The sequence below is a fragment of the Lepidochelys kempii genome, chromosome 2 (genome assembly GCF_965140265.1).
Source record: "Lepidochelys kempii isolate rLepKem1 chromosome 2, rLepKem1.hap2, whole genome shotgun sequence".
Classification (NCBI taxonomy): Eukaryota; Metazoa; Chordata; order Testudines; family Cheloniidae; genus Lepidochelys; species Lepidochelys kempii.
In genome coordinates this window covers 83534477-83553958 of record NC_133257.1, presented here as the reverse complement: position 1 = coordinate 83553958, position 19482 = coordinate 83534477, and the positions used below count along the sequence as shown (strand labels likewise).

The window sequence follows — 19482 nt, the reverse complement described above, 5'->3', positions numbered from 1 at the left end:
ATGTCTATTACTTTAGACAATGAAAAGTGGGTGCAGAGACTAGTGTTGCCAATACCTTTTCACAGAGCCCAAGTATACGTAGTGTCTAACACATCATAGCCCCTTTTGCACAGTCAAGGGAACTGTCAAAGTTTATTCTTTTACTTAACTTGTCATGTAGCAGTAATACTGCTTGGGAGCCAAGCGCTGGACCACCTCAGTAGGAAGTTTTGCTGGGAGAAATTGAATTTGGTAGTAAAAACTAAATGTGTTTTGTAAAATCTGTGCTGCAACACAAATGTTGCATAGGAAAAGTGTTCAGAGCCCTTTTTTAGTTAATTTTAAACTTTTAATTATGCAGGGTAATAGCTTTTCAGGGTTGCAAATGTATGCTGGTAAAGGGAAAAATAGTTTTACATCTGTGAGCGCATTTGTGGTGGGTGTCCAAATCGTTGCACGCTTGAAGTGGATGATGCCTCGGGTAGAATGCTGTAAAACTGGCCTGTGTAACAGTATAAAACCTTTGTAATGGATTCAAGGAACCATGAGTTGCCCATATACACCATTCTTCATGCTTTTATCTTTTCTTAACAGATATCACATTAATATATTGCCCAAGACATCAAAGTTGGTGTCTTAGTAGAGAAGGCATTCTAATAAAAGTGAGGCAGAATGATACATAATACATTTTGAAGATCATTAAGATGAATTGCCACATATGGACAATCTCGACTACGGATTTCACTATATTTGAATAACTTCAGATTTATGTAGGCTAAGTTGAGATTGCTCCTATCAAATACATACAGGCTTTCCATTTGAAAGCTTGAAGATGATCTGAAAATATATTGGATCAGATGAATCATGTATAGTTGGTATGGGGTTTTTTAACCTAGCTTTTTTTGGGTTTTTTTAGCTAATGGATTTACAGCTGAGCGACAGTAACTTCCGCCGTCACATCTTGCTACAGTATCTAATACTATTTCAGTATCTAAAGGGACAAGTCAAATTTAAAAGGTAAGTTGAGAATGTTTGTCTTTTTGCGGGAGTTTGGGTTTATAAGTACTAGCAGACTAATGCATTTTTAAAAGAGACACCAAATTTGCTGTCCTTTTAATGGAAAATCTTCTGTAAAACTTAGGAAGAGATCTGATAATGGGATTTGGGCTGTCTGAGAGATCTGACAGTGAGGAACATCTGGTTGAAGGATCTGGCCCTTTGTATGCTAAAGGTGTGTGTGTGTGTGTCCAAAATACCAGCAGCAGTGGTTATGGTCATTTAGGATTATAAAAAAAAAAGTGACATGACAGAGTTTTCTTGTGTTGCTAAATACTCTAATTTTGTATTAGAGTACAACTTTCTAAATTTAAAACAATGTTTGCAATTTCCAGACTTACCCCACTAATACATTTAGATCATTCATTTCTTGTGCTGTGTACATATGATTTGTCTACTGAGTTTATTATAATTAAGGTTAAGATTTTGGCATGAGGATTTTTATTAAAATTCACGGGCAGAACATGGGCAATAAATCATGGAAGTCAGAGCCCCGCTGGTTGCAGGGGGCTGAAATGGAATTCACAGACTCCATGACCTTTGTGACCAAATCGTATCCTTAATTACAATTAATCATACTTACCTCTTATTATGGTGCTTCTAGTTAGCACATCTCTGAGCACTTTATAAAGGAGGTCAGTATTATTATCTCCATTTGACAGAGAGGAGGAAGTGATGTGCCCAAGCTCTCCCAGCAGGTAGTGACATAGGCAGGAATAGAATGCAGGTCTCCCAAGTCCCACCCCAGTGTCCTACCCACTGGGCAAAACTGCCCTACAATCCAATTTGGGCACAAATACTAACTTTATTCTCCTGTCTACATAAATATTCATTAGGCTAGTGTAGACCAACCTGGAATGAAATAGGAATGTGACAGCATAAAATTTCATATAGCTATTGTAAGATAATACTGATTTTCTAAAAGAGCTAACAAATTTCACATTTCCTCTAACTAGAGGGCTCCTTGCAGAAATCTTTCTTCCATAAGTTGACTAGCCATAACCATGTTTATATTTACTTTTGAACATAGCTAGTGCCTCACAAAAAAGATGTATTTTTACATACTATGTTGCTACTGAAGGGTTTGATTCAGGCTTTATATTCCTAGGGATCCTCTTTACAAATGGACTTTTTTCTTTCACCAGTGAAAACTCAAAAATAGAATTTAAAGTTCATTTTCAGTTTGTAAAAATTACTCATCTTTTGTAAATGAACCAAGTCACAGATCTTGTTAATAGTTCACGTCTCCCTTCCCCCCTTACCTGCCGCTCTTGTTGAGATTCTAGATGCATAAAGAAAGCAATGTCCTTTGTTTCATGAAGTCTACAGAATAGGCTGAAGTTATTGTTTGAGATGAATGTGCATTTTCTACTGTAGTTCATTGCTTACTGTTCCTAGATTCATTGGTTCCTTTCAAACACTGCTGGCTAACTGCAAACCTCTTCCTCACATATAGAAAATTTTGAATATACAGCATCTCATGTGCCAGCCTGTTTTTACTCTGTGCTTTTTCCCCCCACCCACAGTTCAAACTACGTTCTAACTGATGAACAGTCCCTCTGGATTGAAGATACTACAAAACTGGTTTACCAGGTCAGTACAGTAGAGAACAAACAATGCATGCTCCAACTCTTTTCTTGTAACTCCAAGGAACTCTCTGAATTGGCTTCCTTACTCCATTTGCTGTTTTTGTATTATCAGTTTTTAATAATTCAACACAGCTGTACTGTGGAAATTTAGCTGTTGTCTTCCTAAATGTGAAAAAACACTAGAAATCTTGGAAAAATGCCAGAAAGGCAGATAAATGGCGTTTCTTATCCATGAAGTGCTTACCACAGTTTTTAGTTGTTTACCTTCTTTCAAATGTTCTGCTACAAATTATATTGCCAAAGGTTAATACTAATCATATGATTTCTTCCAATTGCAGCTTCTTTCAGAAAACCCCCCAGATGGGGAAAGATTCTCAAAAATGGTAGAGGTAAGTATTTAAAAAAAAAAAGACCTATACTAAATTGTAACTTTAGATAAACAGAATCAAAGTAGGCTCTAAAAGAATGCCATTGATCTGATATCTATATAGTCAGTTTTTAAGGTATGAAGTAAAAGTTTCAGGTGCCATAACCAGCACCAATTCCCTCATCGATATTTTTTATGCAGTCACATTTTCATATTTCTTTAAAATGCTTCTCTCTCTCTCCTGTTGCTGTGGGGGGAAAATATGCACGCACGAACATACATGTGTATAACCAAGCTCCCTTTTTATATTTTGTATAAGAGAAATGGTGTGACTGATTCCTTAGTGCATTTTACAGCGCTTTGTGGGCAAACCTACTAAAAAACAGACTTTTTTTCCCTCTGATCTTTTGCTTGGCATTCTCAGGTGTTTCTAATAGTAGTGAGTTAAAAAATGTAGGTACTGTTTTGGAAGGTGACTGTGTCCTTTAATGGTGTTAGGTGTCTATTTACTTATTTTTCAGCATATATTAAACACTGAAGAAAACTGGAACACCTGGAAAAATGAAGGCTGCCCAAGTTTTGTGAAAGAAAGGTAAGTGTACTAGTAAAATAGTAAATTCCCTTTTATAATTAGCTTGAAATGACCGTTCCACTCAAGTATGTGTACTTATGTTTATGCATTTAGTGACTTAGCAGGTAATTTTGCTAAACAGAATAGTTGGGTATCACACCTGAGAGTATGTTGATGCTGCATCTGGAGTTGTGATTTGCAGCTGAAGTAGGCACTCCTATGCTAGTTTTAATGTAGCTAGCACAGCTAAAAGTAGCCATGAACATGGGGACAGAACAGACCATGGCACGGGCTAGCAGTAAGAGTACATACCCAGGGTTCTGTGCGGGCTTGTGCGGCCCGTGCTGAAGCTCGTGTCTTCTCTGCTATGTTTAGTCGTGTTAGCTATATTAAAGCTGGCGCGGGAGTGCCCACTTCAACTGAAAGTGTGATTGCAGTTCGAGTATAGACATACCATGTGTGTGTTGATGGCAGTTAGGTCTCTGGTGTAAAACTCTTAGGAACCCATCGTGCCCCTGTACTCCCAAGTACATTGGGGGCTCTGCACATGTGGATTTTCCTCTCCTGTGCAGGAGGAGGAGGCTCAGCTGCCTCCATGGCAGCGTGTTTTTCCTCTGGACGCTACCAAGGACTCTGTGATTGGAGAGTGGGAGACTGATGGAGTGTCATGTGCTTCCCCACCTCCTGCACTTAGCAGAGCTCAGAATGAAAAAGTAAGATAGCTCAAGCTGAAATACTTTCCCATATGACCACGTCTTGTGGTATGGATTCCCAGTAATAAGATCTCTGGCAGTTTGGCTGTAGTGAACATAAAACCTGTACATCTTTGTTGGAGTGAGGCTGAGCATTTTATGTAATCATGCTTGAATGGACAAATTCCCTCTGGCAGCTGCTCAGTGATGATCAGTGAGTGACCTGAAAGAAAACGTAGTTCGTTGCATACAGCCGGTAAAAGGTCCTCGTACCATTAGATATAGGCCATGTTAAAAAGTGATAAAATGTCAGGCTAAAAAATGTACTCTCTTAGGCTTTGGGGCTGTGGGCCACCATCTTATGCTTTCATCCTGGAGCCCTCCTTCCCCCATGGCTGACTGGTATCTTCAGTGGTGAAAAACAGCGGGGTCACCACCTGATATGCTGAGGGGGGAATTTGGTGGAGCCTTCTCTTTGATTCCACCCATTTGCAGAGATAGCAGAAGAGGTGAGGGAAGGGAGGAATTTCTTCCGTGGCTTCAGGGGCATTGTGGAGAGGGAATCTGCATCCCCTGGAGGTTGCATGCAGATGACACACACAGTAGGGTAGATCACACATAATATGGACTGCTGGAATAGATGGGAATTATTTCTATTGACAAATTCTGAGATGTCGTCAGTTATCTCATGAATCTGAGGTGTAATATGGTATAGGTCCCCAAAAATCCTAATAGCTAATCTTTCCTGTGGAAAGTTTGTGTTGAAAGTCAGCTAGAAGCTATTGTCCTCATTTTGGATCTCCAAATACTATTTTGACATTGAAAAAAGTGTGTTTTACTTAGACCATCAGATTCCAAGCCAACAAGACTTGTGAGAAAGAGGCCAGCTCCAGAGGATTTCCTAGGGAAAGGACCAAACAAAAAAATTCTCATGGGGAAGTACGTTAATTTTTCTTTGCCCCAGTTCGTTGTTTGTATTGATGACTTGGTGGTAAAAGTATGAAATTTTGAGAATGAGCTAAACTACTGAAATATCTCTTCAGAGTATAGCAGTGTCTTCTAATTCCTTATTTCATGCCTTCTTTTAATCACCTCCTTCTGAAGCTGATCGTGTTCACCACTTGTATCTCTCTCTCATCTTTGACCATTTTTCTAGGCCACTTGTTGAATCACCTTTCCCTCTTCTGCCTTAAATCTTCCCTTAAGATACATTTTCTACAAAAGCATATGCACGCTGATCTTTGCAGCACTCCAAGAATCCTTCCTGCCCCTTGTGTATCTGTCATGTACCAGTGTGTTATGTCTGTTTTTAATGTGACTAAATTATAAACATTTTGGGGACACTGGCTCTTTGTCAGTGCATCCCTAAACATGATGATGTCATGTTCTGCTTGCTGCCTTTACTTTATGTGATGTACTGATTACATTTAACTGTTCTTGGGTGGAGGAGTGAGAAATTCTTTTCTTCTCCTTTCCATTGTAGCTGTTCACCTAACCTCCAAGCTGGGAGAGGCAAGGTTCAACCTTCTGTTGAACTCCAAACCCCTCCTGTTGATTTGATTTGTCAGAAAGTCCCCTCTGAGCTAGAAAGTGGTACTTTGCTCTATCACAAACATGACAGGGTCAAGCTTTTCTAACTTGGGAAGTAAAATTCTTTTTATTCTTTCTGATCCCAAATCCCCAGGGCAGCATGTTGCACATATGTTAAGAATGTAACTAGCCTAATGGCCAGCACAGACCACAAAATCAATCAGTCATTGACATTATAAACCCAGAACATATCAATTCTATGCACATCTCATAACTGACATGATTTGTTATAAGGGTCTTTTAGATGAGCAATATGGTAGGAATTTTCTTGCACCTTTTCTTTTAGTGAATGATTGATGTGCAGTTTTAACACACAATTTTGTATTCCTGTTTGCAGTGAGGAGCTAACTCGGCTTTGGAATTTATGTCCGGACAACATGGAAGCTTGTAAATCTGAGACTAGGTAAGCAGGAAAAGTACTTCATTACCTACAAGCTAACTTCCTGCACTGTGACTATACAAGATTTAAAATAATCGAAGAAACTAACAGTTTAATAAAATTATTTATACGGTCAACAATTCTGTTCACCTTTTTTTTTTTTAAAGTAAAATTCTAACTAAAGGCCACAGTCTGCAGCCCTCACTCTCACTGAATAGTGCATGCTCATGCAAGTAGTCCCATTGCTCTTAATAATTCTGGGAACAGTGGTCGCCACTCATAGCAGGCGAGGGTTGCAGAATCTGGTTTGAAATGTTTAAGCTGTATTAAAAGTGTAATGCTTGAGGGAAATAAAATGAGATGGTGGGTATGTGTTAACATGTATGTATGTAGCATTACTTGAGGTGAAGCTGACTATTTCTGGTGCTAGGAATAGATCTGTTGCCAGTGATTTCTGTCATTTAACACACCCGCTGTGCTAAGGCAATGACCGTAAAATGCACTCTTCAGTTACTACTTACAATTGTGCCCCTGTCAAGGCCCCATGTACTGTGCAATTATAAGGCTCTACACTTGACCACATAATTGTCTTTGCTAACATTGCTACATTAATCCATTTTTGTGCAGCATCAGTGGTTGGCCAGGGAGCATGGAGATTGGATGGGGCAGCTGAGTGGTAGGCAGTAGCTGAGGAGGCCAAAAGAAACACAAGGAAAGATGCTTGTGCTGCTCCACTGGAACTTTGCGGAGTCTCTGCTTTCACAGATTGTAGGAGCTCTGCACAAGAGGTGCTTTCTTTAGCTCTGAGGCTTCTAATATGTGCTAGAGGGAGCCTCGGAATCTCTGCCATGCTTGTTTGGCTGGGGAGGCTGAAGTAGGTTAGCCCTCTGTGTACCAGAAAAGTGCTGCAGATAGAGGGGTGCTTAAAAAACCCAACCTCTTACTCCACGTGCATCAGTACATGGAGTTGAGACCTTCTCTTCCCCCCCGCCCCAACCCAAAAACCTGAAACAATGGAGGAATGATAAGCCATTTAGCATTTATTTTATCATGATGGGGGAGTGGTTGAGAAGAAGGATGATTGAATGGTTAAGGCACTGGACTGTCACTTCATCTCTGTGCCTCAGATGCCCATCTGTACAATGGGATAATATCTCCTTTCTCTCACAAGTATTGTCTCTAGATATTGGTAAACTCTGTGGGGTGGAGACTAACTTTGACTCTGTACAGTGCCTGACACAATAGGGCCCAGTCTCAGTTGGGACAAAACCCACTTTTCAAAACAAAACCAGTCAGTTTATTTAGATGTCTTCATGATCCTATACTACAGCGTGTCCTCCCTGCTTCCTTGTTGCTCCATGATAGCCACCTTTTCAGGCAAAGGTGATATTTCTCTTGAATGGACCTTAGATAAGGCACATGTAGATGAGGACTTGATGCCTGATGAATCTGTCTTCTGCTGTATTTGTGATGCAAGATAATGCACTTATCACAGTACCCTATAGCTGTAACCATAACCATACAGCTAAGGGTAGCCTAGAATCCCTCCTTATCTGTAAGGGGTTCAGAAGCTCAAATAACCTGGTTGGTGCCTGACCAAAAGGACCAATGGGGAAAGAAGATCCTTTCAAATCTTGGGGGGGGGAGGGAAAGGGGGAGGCTTTGTTGCTTGTGTTCTTTTGGGAAGCAGAGAAGCATCAGGTCAGAAAACTTTCTCCTATAAACCACCCTAAAAGTCTCTCATATTACAAAAATTGTAAGTAAAAGCCAGGCAAGGCGTGTTAGATTATCTTTTGTTTTGCTTGTGAATTTTTCCTTTGCTGGAGGGAGGTTTATTCCTGTTTTTAGTAACTTTGAAACTAAACCTAGAGGAAGTTCTGCTGTGTTTTTGAATCTTTTGTCACTCTGTAAAGTTATTTTCCATCCTGATTTTACAGAGGTGAGATTTACCTTTCTACTTTTTTTTTTTAAAATAAAATCCTTCTTTTAAGAACCTGACTGATTTCTCTATTGTCCCAAGACCCAAGGGTTTGGGTCTGTGATCATTTTTTAACCAATTGGTTAGGATATTATTCTCACGCCTCCCCAGGAAAGTGGGATTAAGGGCTTGGGGAGATATTTTGGGGGAATAGGAATGCCAAGTGGTCCTTTCCCTGATTCTTTGTTAAATCACTTGGTGGTGGCAGCGTACCCTCCAAGGGCAAAGAATTTGTGCCTTGTGGAAGTTTTAACCTAAGCTGGTAGAAATAAGTTTAGGGGGTCTTTCATGCGGGTCCCTACATCTGTACCCTAGAGTTCAGAGTGGGGAGGGAACCCTGACAGTCTCTGAAACAGGAACTAAACTATCTTGATGGTTCTGCATATTCTTAGATGCATCAGGTACTTAAGAATCTGGTGGGATTCTGCGCCAACAACTTAAAATTTCTGTGCCAAAAAATTCATAATCCTGCGAATTTCTGCATATTTTGTCAAAATAACGCAATATAATCACACCGGTTTCAATTATTTTGGTAATTTATTTAAACTACAATACAGGAAAAAAGTCACAATAACTATTCAGCATTTCCTAAACACATGAAAGCTAAGTTATAAACACTTGGTAACTAATACCCTGAATTCCAGTTATAATCCTGGATTTTCATTTAAATTACAGGACACCAAACAGCACAAAAAAACCCCCCTAAAAGTAGAATGTCATCTTAAATTGCACAGATTTCCACAAATGAAAGTCATACAGTTTTGCAAATCATTGTCCTGGACCTGGCTGAGTACTTTGGGAAGTGATTGATTGATTTTTTGTTTCTGATTGTCCTGACATTTTAATGACTGCTTGGTAAATGTTTTATTTGCCCTCAGTCTCTTTTTTTTTTTTTTAATATTTTAAATGGGTAAGTAAAATTAAATCCTGAGATGTAATCTAACCCCATTGTGATAAAAGTGAGAAAGCATATAGGTTTTTTTATCTGAGGATTCCCTTACTGTCATTTCATAATAAGGCTCGTTTACATCACTCTAACAATGTAGGGGCCTTACAACTTGCACAGATTTTGTGCTCCTGGGGGAACTGACTGAGAATGGGAACAGTTAACTAACAATAGGAACATTAACAGTGTTATTACACGGTTAAGCTGCTACATTTCTGCCTCGAGCCTGCCTCGCGCATGATGATAAATCCTACCCTTCCATGCCAGGGAGCTGCATTCCCAAGAAAGAGGGACAGAGTCTGTGTCTGTCTGTCTCGTTGGCATGCATGTACATCCAGCCCCACTTTCCTGACAGTGAGGCATGCATGCCCAGCCCCCATCTCTGAGGCTGCTCCAAGCATGCTGTAACAGATGTGCTGCTGGGGAAGAGGCTTGTGTCCCCCAGCAGATTTTTTTGGGGGGGGGCGTTTTTCTGCACAGTGGGCACAGAATAATGTGGCCCATATTCTGTCAGGAGTATTAAGTGCAGATTTGAATATCCAGTAGAAGCAGCTGCTGACTATTGCAAGAACATATAACAGTGCAGCGAACAAAAGGGTGAATGATAACTACAAGTATTGACTCTTAAATAAAGCTAAGTAATTTTGTGATCCCCTAAATGTTCAGGAGTATGTTGATTTCTTTTTAATTTAAACATACAGTAATTATCTCATGTGCCACATTGCAAGTGGAGAAAAACAAGCAAAGCCATGCTTATTGAAATGTTCAACCAGGAGTGGGATCCATCAGCATGGGAATAACAAATTAAGTATAGTATAAAAACATCTACAATTTTTTCCTCTAAAATCAGTGGCCAGAAATGAACTGAATGGAAGGGATATATGCAGCCCATATCTAACACTTTGTTCTGAATTGGCAGATGAGGTGGTAAGGACCTGTGCTTTTCCCTGCTCTGTTTCACCTAGATTGCACAAAACTAACAACCTTTGTTGACTCCTACATCTGCCTGGTCCTTCCTGATATGGTCAGCCATGCTTCCACTCTCTCTCTTCTTCAAGCCTCTCTTTTTAAAACACACTTCTGCCATGAAATCTGTGCATTCTAATCATACCCTCGTAATCCTGGTAACTTAAATAATATTTTTACAAAATCCTCAAAACTCGTGCATATTAGTAATCAAAGCGACCATGTAATTGTATTACTGTCTCACTGTATTACTGTAACTCTCACCCTCCCACCCAATACGTTCTATATCTCCTTATGTTATACGTTAATTTCGAGTTTGGTTGAGCAGAACACTTAACCACACGAGTAATTGCGTCCCTGTACAGTAATGCATTTAAGCATGTGCTCAAGTCCTATTTGAAGTCAGTGCTTTGCTGAATCGGTGCCTTAGACTGTAAGCTCTTCAGAGCAGGGATTCTGTCTGTATAGTCTTCTATGGTGCTGAACTGATAATAGATCATGTTACACCTCTGTTGCATTTAAGTGATGGAGCAGTAGTTCATGTCTTAGCAACATTAGCAATGCATAGGTAAACTTGAGATCTGTCACTTCAGTGCAGTGTCCAAATCAGGATATCTATCGCTGCCTCATAAGGAAGACTGAAGTGTGCATGAATTAATTGGAGGGATAAATAGAGATTAGTCAGAATGAAAATGTGAAGAGTATCAAACATATCTATTCAGGGGACACCATCACAGGGCCTAATAACATCAGCCACACTATCAGAGGCTCGTTCACCTGCACATCCACCAATGTGATATATGCCATCATGTGCCAGCAATGCCCCTCTGCCATTTACATTGGTCAAACTGGACAGTCTCTACGTAAAAGAATAAATGGACACAAATCAGATGTCAAGAATTATAACATTCATAAACCAGTCGGAGAACACTTCAATCTCTCTGGTCACGCAAACACAGACATGAAGGTCGCTATCTTAAAACAAAAAAACTTCAAATCCAGACTCCAGCAAGAAACTGCTGAATTGGAATTCATTTGCAAATTGGATACTATTAATTTAGGCTTAAATAGAGACTGGGAGCGGCTAAGTCATTATGCAAGGTAGCCTATTTCCCCTTGTTTTTTCCTACCCCTCCCCCCCCCCCAGATGTTCTGGTTTAACTTGGATTTAAACTTGGAGAGTGGTCAGTTTGGATGAGCTATTACCAGCAGGAGAGTGAGTTTGTGTGTGTGGTTTTTGGGAGGGGGGTGAGGGGGTGAGAGAACCTGGATTTGTGCAAGAAATGGCCCAACTTGATTATCATGCACATTGTGTAAAGAGTTGTCACTTTGGATGGGCTATCACCAGCAGGAGAGTGAATTTGTGTGTGGGGGGGTGGAGGGTGAGAGAACCTGGATTTGTGCTAGAAATGGCCCAACCTGATGATCACTTTAGATAAGCTATTACCAGCAGGACAGTGGGGTGGGAGGAGGTATTGTTTCATATTCTCTGTGTGTATATAAAGTCTGCTGCAGTTTCCACGGTATGCATCCGATGAAGTGAGCTGTAGCTCACGAAAGCTCATGCTCAAATAAATTGGTTAGTCTCTAAGGTGCCACAAGTACTCCTTTTCTTTTTGTGAATACAGACTAACACGGCTGTTACTCTGAAACCTATCAAACTCTGATTTATGTCATAGGGAATATATGCCGACACTGGAGGAGTTCTTTGAAGAGGCTATTGAGCAGGCAGATCCTGAAAACATGGTTGAAAATGAGTATAAGTGAGTAGATTTCATTTTATTCCACTTAATTCGTGTCCCTCTTTTTAACGTTTGCTTGGGTCATTGAAGTACAGTATCTGTTCTCTGGATTATTGTTGTCTCCACAAGTCTGAACTTCTGTCCAGAAGGCTAGAAAGCTTGGACAGCATGACATTAGTTGCAAAATGAGTGACTTTTTTTCTGTCTTGAACAGATAGGCTTGATAGAATTTTTTTTATGGTTTCGACATATCAGTTTGTTTTTAAAGCATTTTTAAAAATTTTGTCAATTTTAATTTTCAAACTTGTGCAAAATTATGGGTTTTAAGCATTTTTTTTAAAAAAAAATTATTTAAGCTTTCACAATTGTGGGAAATTGAGGAGGTCAGGCATTTGGGGGATTAGATAATTATACAATGACAATAGATGTTGAGATTCAAAACATTAAAAGCTTTGTAACCATTAAAACACATTGTCAACATCGCATATCAAAAGATACAAAGTAAATCTCCTTAAATCAAACACTAATAAGTTCTCTAGTGGTATTTTTCTTTCTTTTGCCTTCCAAACCCTATGTATAAATGAACATGTAACTAACACTACTTGTCTTTATAGGGCTGTGAACAACTCTAATTATGGATGGAGAGCATTAAGATTACTAGCACGCAGAAGTCCCCACTTCTTCCAGCCAACCAATCAACAATTTAAGAGTTTACCAGAATACTTAGAAAACATGGTAATCAAATTAGCTAAGGAGTTGCCTGTAAGTAATATTTCCTGGTATTTAAATCAAATTATGCTAACTGACCTCCTGATAATTTACCATTCTGCAGAATAAGAGACTATGATCATATATATGTTTGGTTTATGTCAAAAGAATTTATATTCATGCGTATGGTTGTGTGCTAAAATAAAAACTGCAAATAAAACTGGTGTTATCCATTAAGACCCTGCTGATGCTAGACTTTGGAACAGAATTGATTTGCTATCATGTGCTTAAAATTTTGGCTTGTTAGAACAACTAATTGTGACACTCCTAAAATATCTGCAGAAACATTCAGCTTTCATGTGTTTTAGGGTCACTTTGTCTTAAGCGTGTTGTTAAAGGTGACGTTAAAAGGAACAAGAGAAATGTTGGGGTTTTGTGCTTTTTATATGAAGAAGGCCTGAAAGGTTGGGTGGGATTTTTTGTTTTTAAATCTGTTTTTTACCCCTTAGAAATATCAGGATTGTCTGTCTCTTTTGATTGTGGTGTTCGTCATCAGTCTTGGAGGATCCATATTTGTGTTAGCGAGCTTTCTTATCCCTAACCTGAAGATGTGGGGAGAGAGGGAACTCAATTCTTAATAAAAAGCTTTTTTCAGCATGTTCAATCATTTGATTTAACTAGTTGTTACAGTTTTTTAATGCTCAGTAAAACATTCTTTTCAATCATGTTTCACTTGGCATAATTACTCTGTCATTCAACTAGTTGTCTAGTCATCTGTCGGGTCCTACAGCAAAAAAACGTAGTAGAGAAGACCTGAATTTCAAATGCTGAACAAACAGGAACCTTTTTTTAATCCTCTTAAGCTTTTTATCCATCATAAAGGAGCAAAGAAGGCCATAAGCTCAATATTTTTTCTGTTGAATGCCACCATCAGCTAATGAACGGGAAAATGGGTGGGGGAGTGGGGAACAGGGTTTGGAAAAAAAAATAATAAGCACTGAATATCCTGTAGTATCACAGATCATAGTGGAATGATTAGTTTTCCCTAAAGTGAGCAAGTTCCATGTAAGCTTTTATTTTCTTGAAAAAAGCAGGAGAGTCTCCTGTGACCAGGTCAGTAGTATTTTGTTGTTGTTGTTAGGGTTTTGGTTACAGAAGGATAATGTGGGTTTTTTTGGTACACAAATGTCTTGTCAAATTGTCTATTTTAGCAGGGATGTGAGGGACCATCACACAGCTATAACCTTTGTTTTTAAACACAAAAGCCATCAAGTGATATTCAATTCTCTCATTATAGCCTCCTTCTGAAGAAATAAAAACAGGAGAGGATGAAGATGAGGAAGATAATGATGCTTTATTAAAGGAAAACAATGAAAGTAAGATTTACATGTTTCTGTTTTTTTCAGTTTCACTCTTCATATCCATATTTAGAAGATGGTTTTTTATCATACTTTCTCCCCAAGGTCATCTGTCCTGTTTCACCTTCTGCTTCTGCTCTGTCAACATTTTGGCACCAGTGCTCATATTGAAAGTAACAAGCAGCACCATATCCGGTCCCACAAAGCTAGCAGTTTCTTGGATATCTTCAACCCATGCATCACTGAAAGGTGTTCCGTTCCTCAGAGTTGGGTGCAACTTGGACTGTGAACACATAATTAGTAATCTCTCCCAATGTTCCTCTTGAGGAGTGTGTGTTTACTATGTAACTAGATATTGAAAGCCAAAAGTATGGCACAGCTATGTGAAATGCTTTCTCTGAATTCTCGGCCTCTATTGTAACTACAAGTTAAATTGCCTTGGGATAGTGTTTACTTATAGACCCTTAAATACCCTATGCAGTGCTTCCAATAATAGTATATAACCTGTCTCCAAGATCGCTGAGATCTTTCTTCATCTTTCTCAAATGCAGAAGTTTCTCTGTGACAGCGAAGGAGCATTCTTCCTGATAACATTCCATTCCTTTCCTTTCCATGAATCAGACTTTTCTCATTTGCCTCTTGCCCATAATCCTGGTGCATTCTTACTCTGATCTCTCCTCCCCCATGTGAGTGAATCTGCCTATCTCCATCCTTATCCTTGCAGTCCTCTCATTCCAGCTTTTCCCTGTGTGATATTTCACTATCTGAGCTCTCTAGTATCCAGCATGTGGAGTGTGCTGCTGGGAGTTGCATGTGATTTCATTCCCATCCCCAGACACCCCTGCTGGCTGCCCATTCACTTCAGGATCGAATTAAAAACAATCTTTCCTTGGTTTTTAAAACCTTTCATGGTTTTCTGTGTGTGTATCTAGTCCACTACCTTTTTTCATCTAGCACTTGTAGAAGGGAAGAGAGAGAACAATCTTGTTACTCTGGGTGCAAGAGCTTTCTCCTCCTCTTCAGTTTAACAATACCTGGAACAGCCTTCACAGTTCCATTTTGTTGACTTTCCTTCTCCTTTTAAATCTCATCTTAAAGTAAAGATGAGATGGCTGTGCTCTGATGCAGTATATGCATGCTCTGCCTCTGAGCAATAATGGAAGTGTTCTGTTTGCTTTTGTCCCAAGCTGTTCATGGACTTCAATTCCTAACTCTTGATGTAATGGTTTTAGTTTTTTGTGAAATGTCCTATAAATGAGTGTGACTGATAAGCAGTGGAGAAAGTTAGAAAACATTCAGAACATGCCAATTGGCTCTCGAAGCTGTGTGAGGAGAGACACGTTGATGCAGAACAGTATCCAACTCCTTGTATAGGTAACTTCATCCATTGCTATGTTTTTTGGAAACGTTATAAACATGGTCAGCAGAGCACATAGATGACAAGCTGTGATATACTACCAGTTTGTAAACTCACTTGCATAATCACACAGCATTTGTCTTCCCAGCAAGACACAAAGGTCGAAGTGTTTTTATCTTGTTGCCAAATGTTTAAGTAAGAAAAAAAGATAATTTACACAATTAAAAACTAACTGCTGTATAATCCAGGGCAGGCTGCACTGTAAGCAGGAAAACCAGAGTTTTCATTCCTGCTGGGAAGCAAATTTTGTTTTTCACAAATTCAGACAAGTTAAACTGGGCTAGCTCTGCTTGATTTAACTAACCTAAACCTTTCCAGATGTAGTGAAATTCCAGTTATGGTTTTAGATTTTAAGACACCTATCGACCTAGGTATTGAAAATTGCAGTGGCTTGCAAGAATAGACTTCTTACACTCAGCAGTGGAAACAATTGCTTCTGCTGAATCTAAGAATATAGTAGCTGTACCAGATTGGATTAGTGGTTTAGAAAGCCTCATAATGGACAGTCTTTCAATAATACACCTATGGGGGGAGTTTATCTTAGACTCAGGCATTGATCGGATTATGTAAAATTGATGGCTGACAGTTTTTTTGAGTAGAGTTTAAAGGACTGTTTCAGAGCATAAATACAAAATAAGATGCTTAGCTGAAATGTGTAAAACAGCCAGAGTCTGTTTATAAATACAGTAAAACCTCAAAGGTACGAACACCAGAGTTACGGACTTACCAGTCAACCGGACACCAATCAGGCAGCAGTACAGACTTCTTTTTTTTTTGAGAAAAGAAGGGGGGGGGGGCAAATTCTGTCCTGCCTCATGGCTTTAGCCACAGGGGGTTGGGGGTGTGAGACAGCATGGCCAGAAGGCAGCAGGGTAGTGATATAGGAGAGATATGTAAGTCCCAGGATGAGGAGAAGCCTTATTCCCTGTAGAGGGAAGAAAGGTTTCTGTAGATTAATTAAAAGCACCTGAAGCCAATTAGAGCATCTGAAGCTAGTCATCTGATAAAAACCACCTACTTCAATCAGCCAGGGGAAGGAGTTGGAGCAGGGAGCAGAGTGGTTTGGAGTTGGAGCAGGAGTGCAGTTTGGAGGAGTTGAAGTAGAGGAGAATTTGGAGAAGTGCCATGGCTGGCTAGAAGACCAAGACCCTAGGTAAAGAGACACCTGGCTTGTGCAGAGAGAGGGCAGGAAGGCTGGGGGGGGCGGACCAAATAGCCCCAGGCAGTGGGCGGCAACCAGGATAAGGGGACGGTGTTACGAGTGTGGGGAATTAGGGCATATAGCAGCCCAATGCCCCAACAGGGAAGAGCCTATGTAGTGCAATCTGGGGGATCCTGGGGAACAATGTGGCCTAATCGGCCTGGTAGGGGTTGCAATGACCTCACTTGGGTATACAAGGTCAGTAAAGATGAATGGTATTGCGACCTTAGCATTAGTAGATTCCAGGAGTGCTGTCACACTGGTCTCGGAAGCTGGTGGGGCAAGACCAACTAACCTGGGCCAAAACCATAGGGATAACGTGTGTTCATGGCACCATAAATTTCTACCACACAATCCCAGTACGGATTGAGATCTAGGGAAACACTACCAGGGTAACTGCAGGAATGGTCCCTAGGCTCCCCTACCCGGTCCTAATTGGTAGGGACTTCCCCGGGTTTGAGAACTTACTCCCCCCAGTAGAGCCAGGGGAGGGTAGCAACCCTGGGGCTGAGACAGAGGCACCTACAGATAGCCTCATCCCAATTTTTGCTCAATTTGCCCCAGAGCTATTTTCATCCCCGGGGAAACCCCAGAAGTCTAGGTGGGAAAAGAGAGCAGATAAAAGGCTAGGGTCCAGCAGTTTAGAATAGTTGAAGTAGAGGAGAGTTTGGAGAAGGCTAGAAGACCAAGACCTAGGTAAAGAGACACCCGGCTCATGCAGAGAGAGAGGGCAGGAAGCCCCACAAGCTGAAGAACAGGAGAGGGAAGTAGCCGAGGGGAAGGAAACACTAGTTAAAGTGGTTTACCACTATCCCTAGGGCCCCTGGGCTGGGACCTGGAGTAGAGGGCAGGCCCGGGTCCCTCCTGCTCCACTACCTTTCTCTGGGTTACTAGTGGGACAGTAGATACCCTAGTTCAGGGGCAGGAAACTGTACCCTGAAACTCACCCATCCCTGCCACAAGAAGAGGAAGCGCGGAACCCATCATAATCGTCCTGGCAATTTGCCACAGGGGCTAGGGGCTTCTGACCCTTGGGAGCACTGGGACTCGGGGCTTTAGACCAAGAAGGGTGGGGGGGAGGTGGTGTGGTGCTGGGGCTTGGGGCTTCAGCCCCACAGCTCTGTTCCCAGTGCCAAGGCTTGGGGCTTTAGCTATGAGGGGAATACTGGTTTCAGTGCTCCCTCTGTAGCTGAGGTCACCACCTGCTGAAGCCAAAAGCAGCCCCAGCACCCCCCACAAGGCTGAAACCGGAAGTCTGAGCACTCCCTCCCGCCAAATCTAAAGCACTGAGCCCCAGTCATCCCCTGGAGTAGAAGCCTGAGCCCCCTGCCAGAGCCCTGGCACTCCGAGGGTCAGAAGCCCTGCGCCCCCCACTCTCTCCCCCACACGCGCACACACTGCCCCGAGCCTGAACCCCCTAGCCCCCCATGTGGCTGAAATCCATAACTCTGAGGTTCTACTGTAATAGGTTTAAAACTTAGCAGATCACAAGGATTGTGGAGTGCTGCATCATCCTGAGGGTATAACCTTACTCTTTCTGTGTGTGTGTTCAGGTCCAGATGTACGACGAGACAAACCCGTGACAGGGGAGCAAATTGAATCGTTTGCTAACAAGCTTGGAGAACAGTGGAAGACTCTGGCCCCCTACTTGGAAATGAAGGACTCTGATATAAGACAGATTGAGTCAGATAGTGAGGATGTGAAGATGAGAGCGAAGCAGCTGCTGGTTGCCTGGCAGGATCAAGAGGGGATACATGCAACACCTGAGAATCTGATTACTGCAGTGAACAAAGCTGGATTAAGTGACCTTGCAGAAAGCCTAACTAATGACACTGAAAACAGTAGTTAATTTATTTCAGATTGCAACTTTTTTATTAAAACAATTTGTGATTATTGTTGCCAGGTAACAGATCTAACATTTTGATAGGCCAGCTTTATGTTTAGTAAACAAATAAAACCTTTCTATAATATGTAGTTTTCTAGAGTTCCCGAGAAGGATTAGTAACAGTGATCCAGAAATAGCAACCCAGGCATCATCCTTAAATTATGAAAATGTAAGAGGGGAGAGCCAAGGTTCAGTGGAGTTTTCTGAGACACACACATGGTAATAGTTTAACAGCTTGCTGTTTTTAGACCATGTTTTGCTGACAAGCGTGTCGAAGGTCTGTGTGTAATGTGCACTATCTTTGTACTTGCTTACATGTAACTCAGGTTAAATATGTGTAAAATGACATGATTCCTAATTAATTTGGTTGGACATGCAAATGTTGGGGTGGAATTGTATGCAGGCCTCTGGCTTCCCTTCTTGAAAACTTGACTGTCAATGTTGACTGAAGTCAAGTTAGGGGGGGAAAAAAAGTGTTGCTAATACTCCAGTGGGTGGTATTCTCCCTGCTGAGGGAAGTTGGTTGAACTGCTAAATCAGCAGTGAAGCAGTGTCCTGTTCTTTTCCAGTGCTCTTTGGATTAGGCATATATTTGAGGTATTAACTCTATTCCAGTAAAAAATCCCATGTGACTTCTTAAAATTTATTTATATTTAGGAATAGGGTTGTTAGGTCACCTGACTACCCAAAATTCACCTCTAATGTAATGTGGGTGAGGTATTCTATCCTGGCCTGTTGTAGAGTGTTGCTGAGTGCTAGTTTAAGCTTCCTTCTTCAAATGTAGGGATGGCTGCATTTTATTGATGGGTGAAGCCTTTCTGGATATAGTTTTATTGAAAAAAAAAAAAAATTTTTTTCAGGAGCTTTTGATGGTGTATAGTACTTGGCTAGAACCTACTTCAGCAAAATCAGCGTCTCTCCATGTAGAGTTTGCTTTATTAATTGAAGTGCATCAGTCGTTGAATACTCAGAAAGCTTTAGGCATCATTGGATTTTTATTTTTGAAAAAGTCTCTATTCTAGTTGCAAAATCATCTCTCTCAATTTCTATAGATGCTT

At 40.7% G+C, this 19482-nt stretch overlaps 1 protein-coding gene across 4 annotated transcripts in view; it reads left to right on the top strand.

The window, feature by feature from the left end:
* Positions 1 to 18770, top strand: part of THOC1 (THO complex subunit 1) — a 35140-nt gene extending 16370 nt beyond the window's left edge. For 3 of the 4 annotated variants that reach the window (XM_073331437.1, XM_073331435.1, XM_073331438.1), the window contains 10 exons: positions 896 to 996; positions 2562 to 2628; positions 2963 to 3013; positions 3513 to 3583; positions 5098 to 5193; positions 6182 to 6247; positions 11793 to 11876; positions 12470 to 12617; positions 13861 to 13939; positions 18093 to 18770. In XM_073331437.1, the coding sequence (XP_073187538.1) occupies positions 896 to 996; positions 2562 to 2628; positions 2963 to 3013; positions 3513 to 3583; positions 5098 to 5193; positions 6182 to 6247; positions 11793 to 11876; positions 12470 to 12617; positions 13861 to 13939; positions 18093 to 18388 (1059 nt within the window). In that variant the 3' untranslated portion in view covers positions 18389 to 18770. The remainder of the gene's footprint in view (positions 1 to 895; positions 997 to 2561; positions 2629 to 2962; positions 3014 to 3512; positions 3584 to 5097; positions 5194 to 6181; positions 6248 to 11792; positions 11877 to 12469; positions 12618 to 13860; positions 13940 to 18092) is intronic. The other variant, XM_073331436.1, reaches the window with a different exon arrangement.
* The last annotated feature ends 712 nt before the right edge of the window (positions 18771 to 19482 follow it).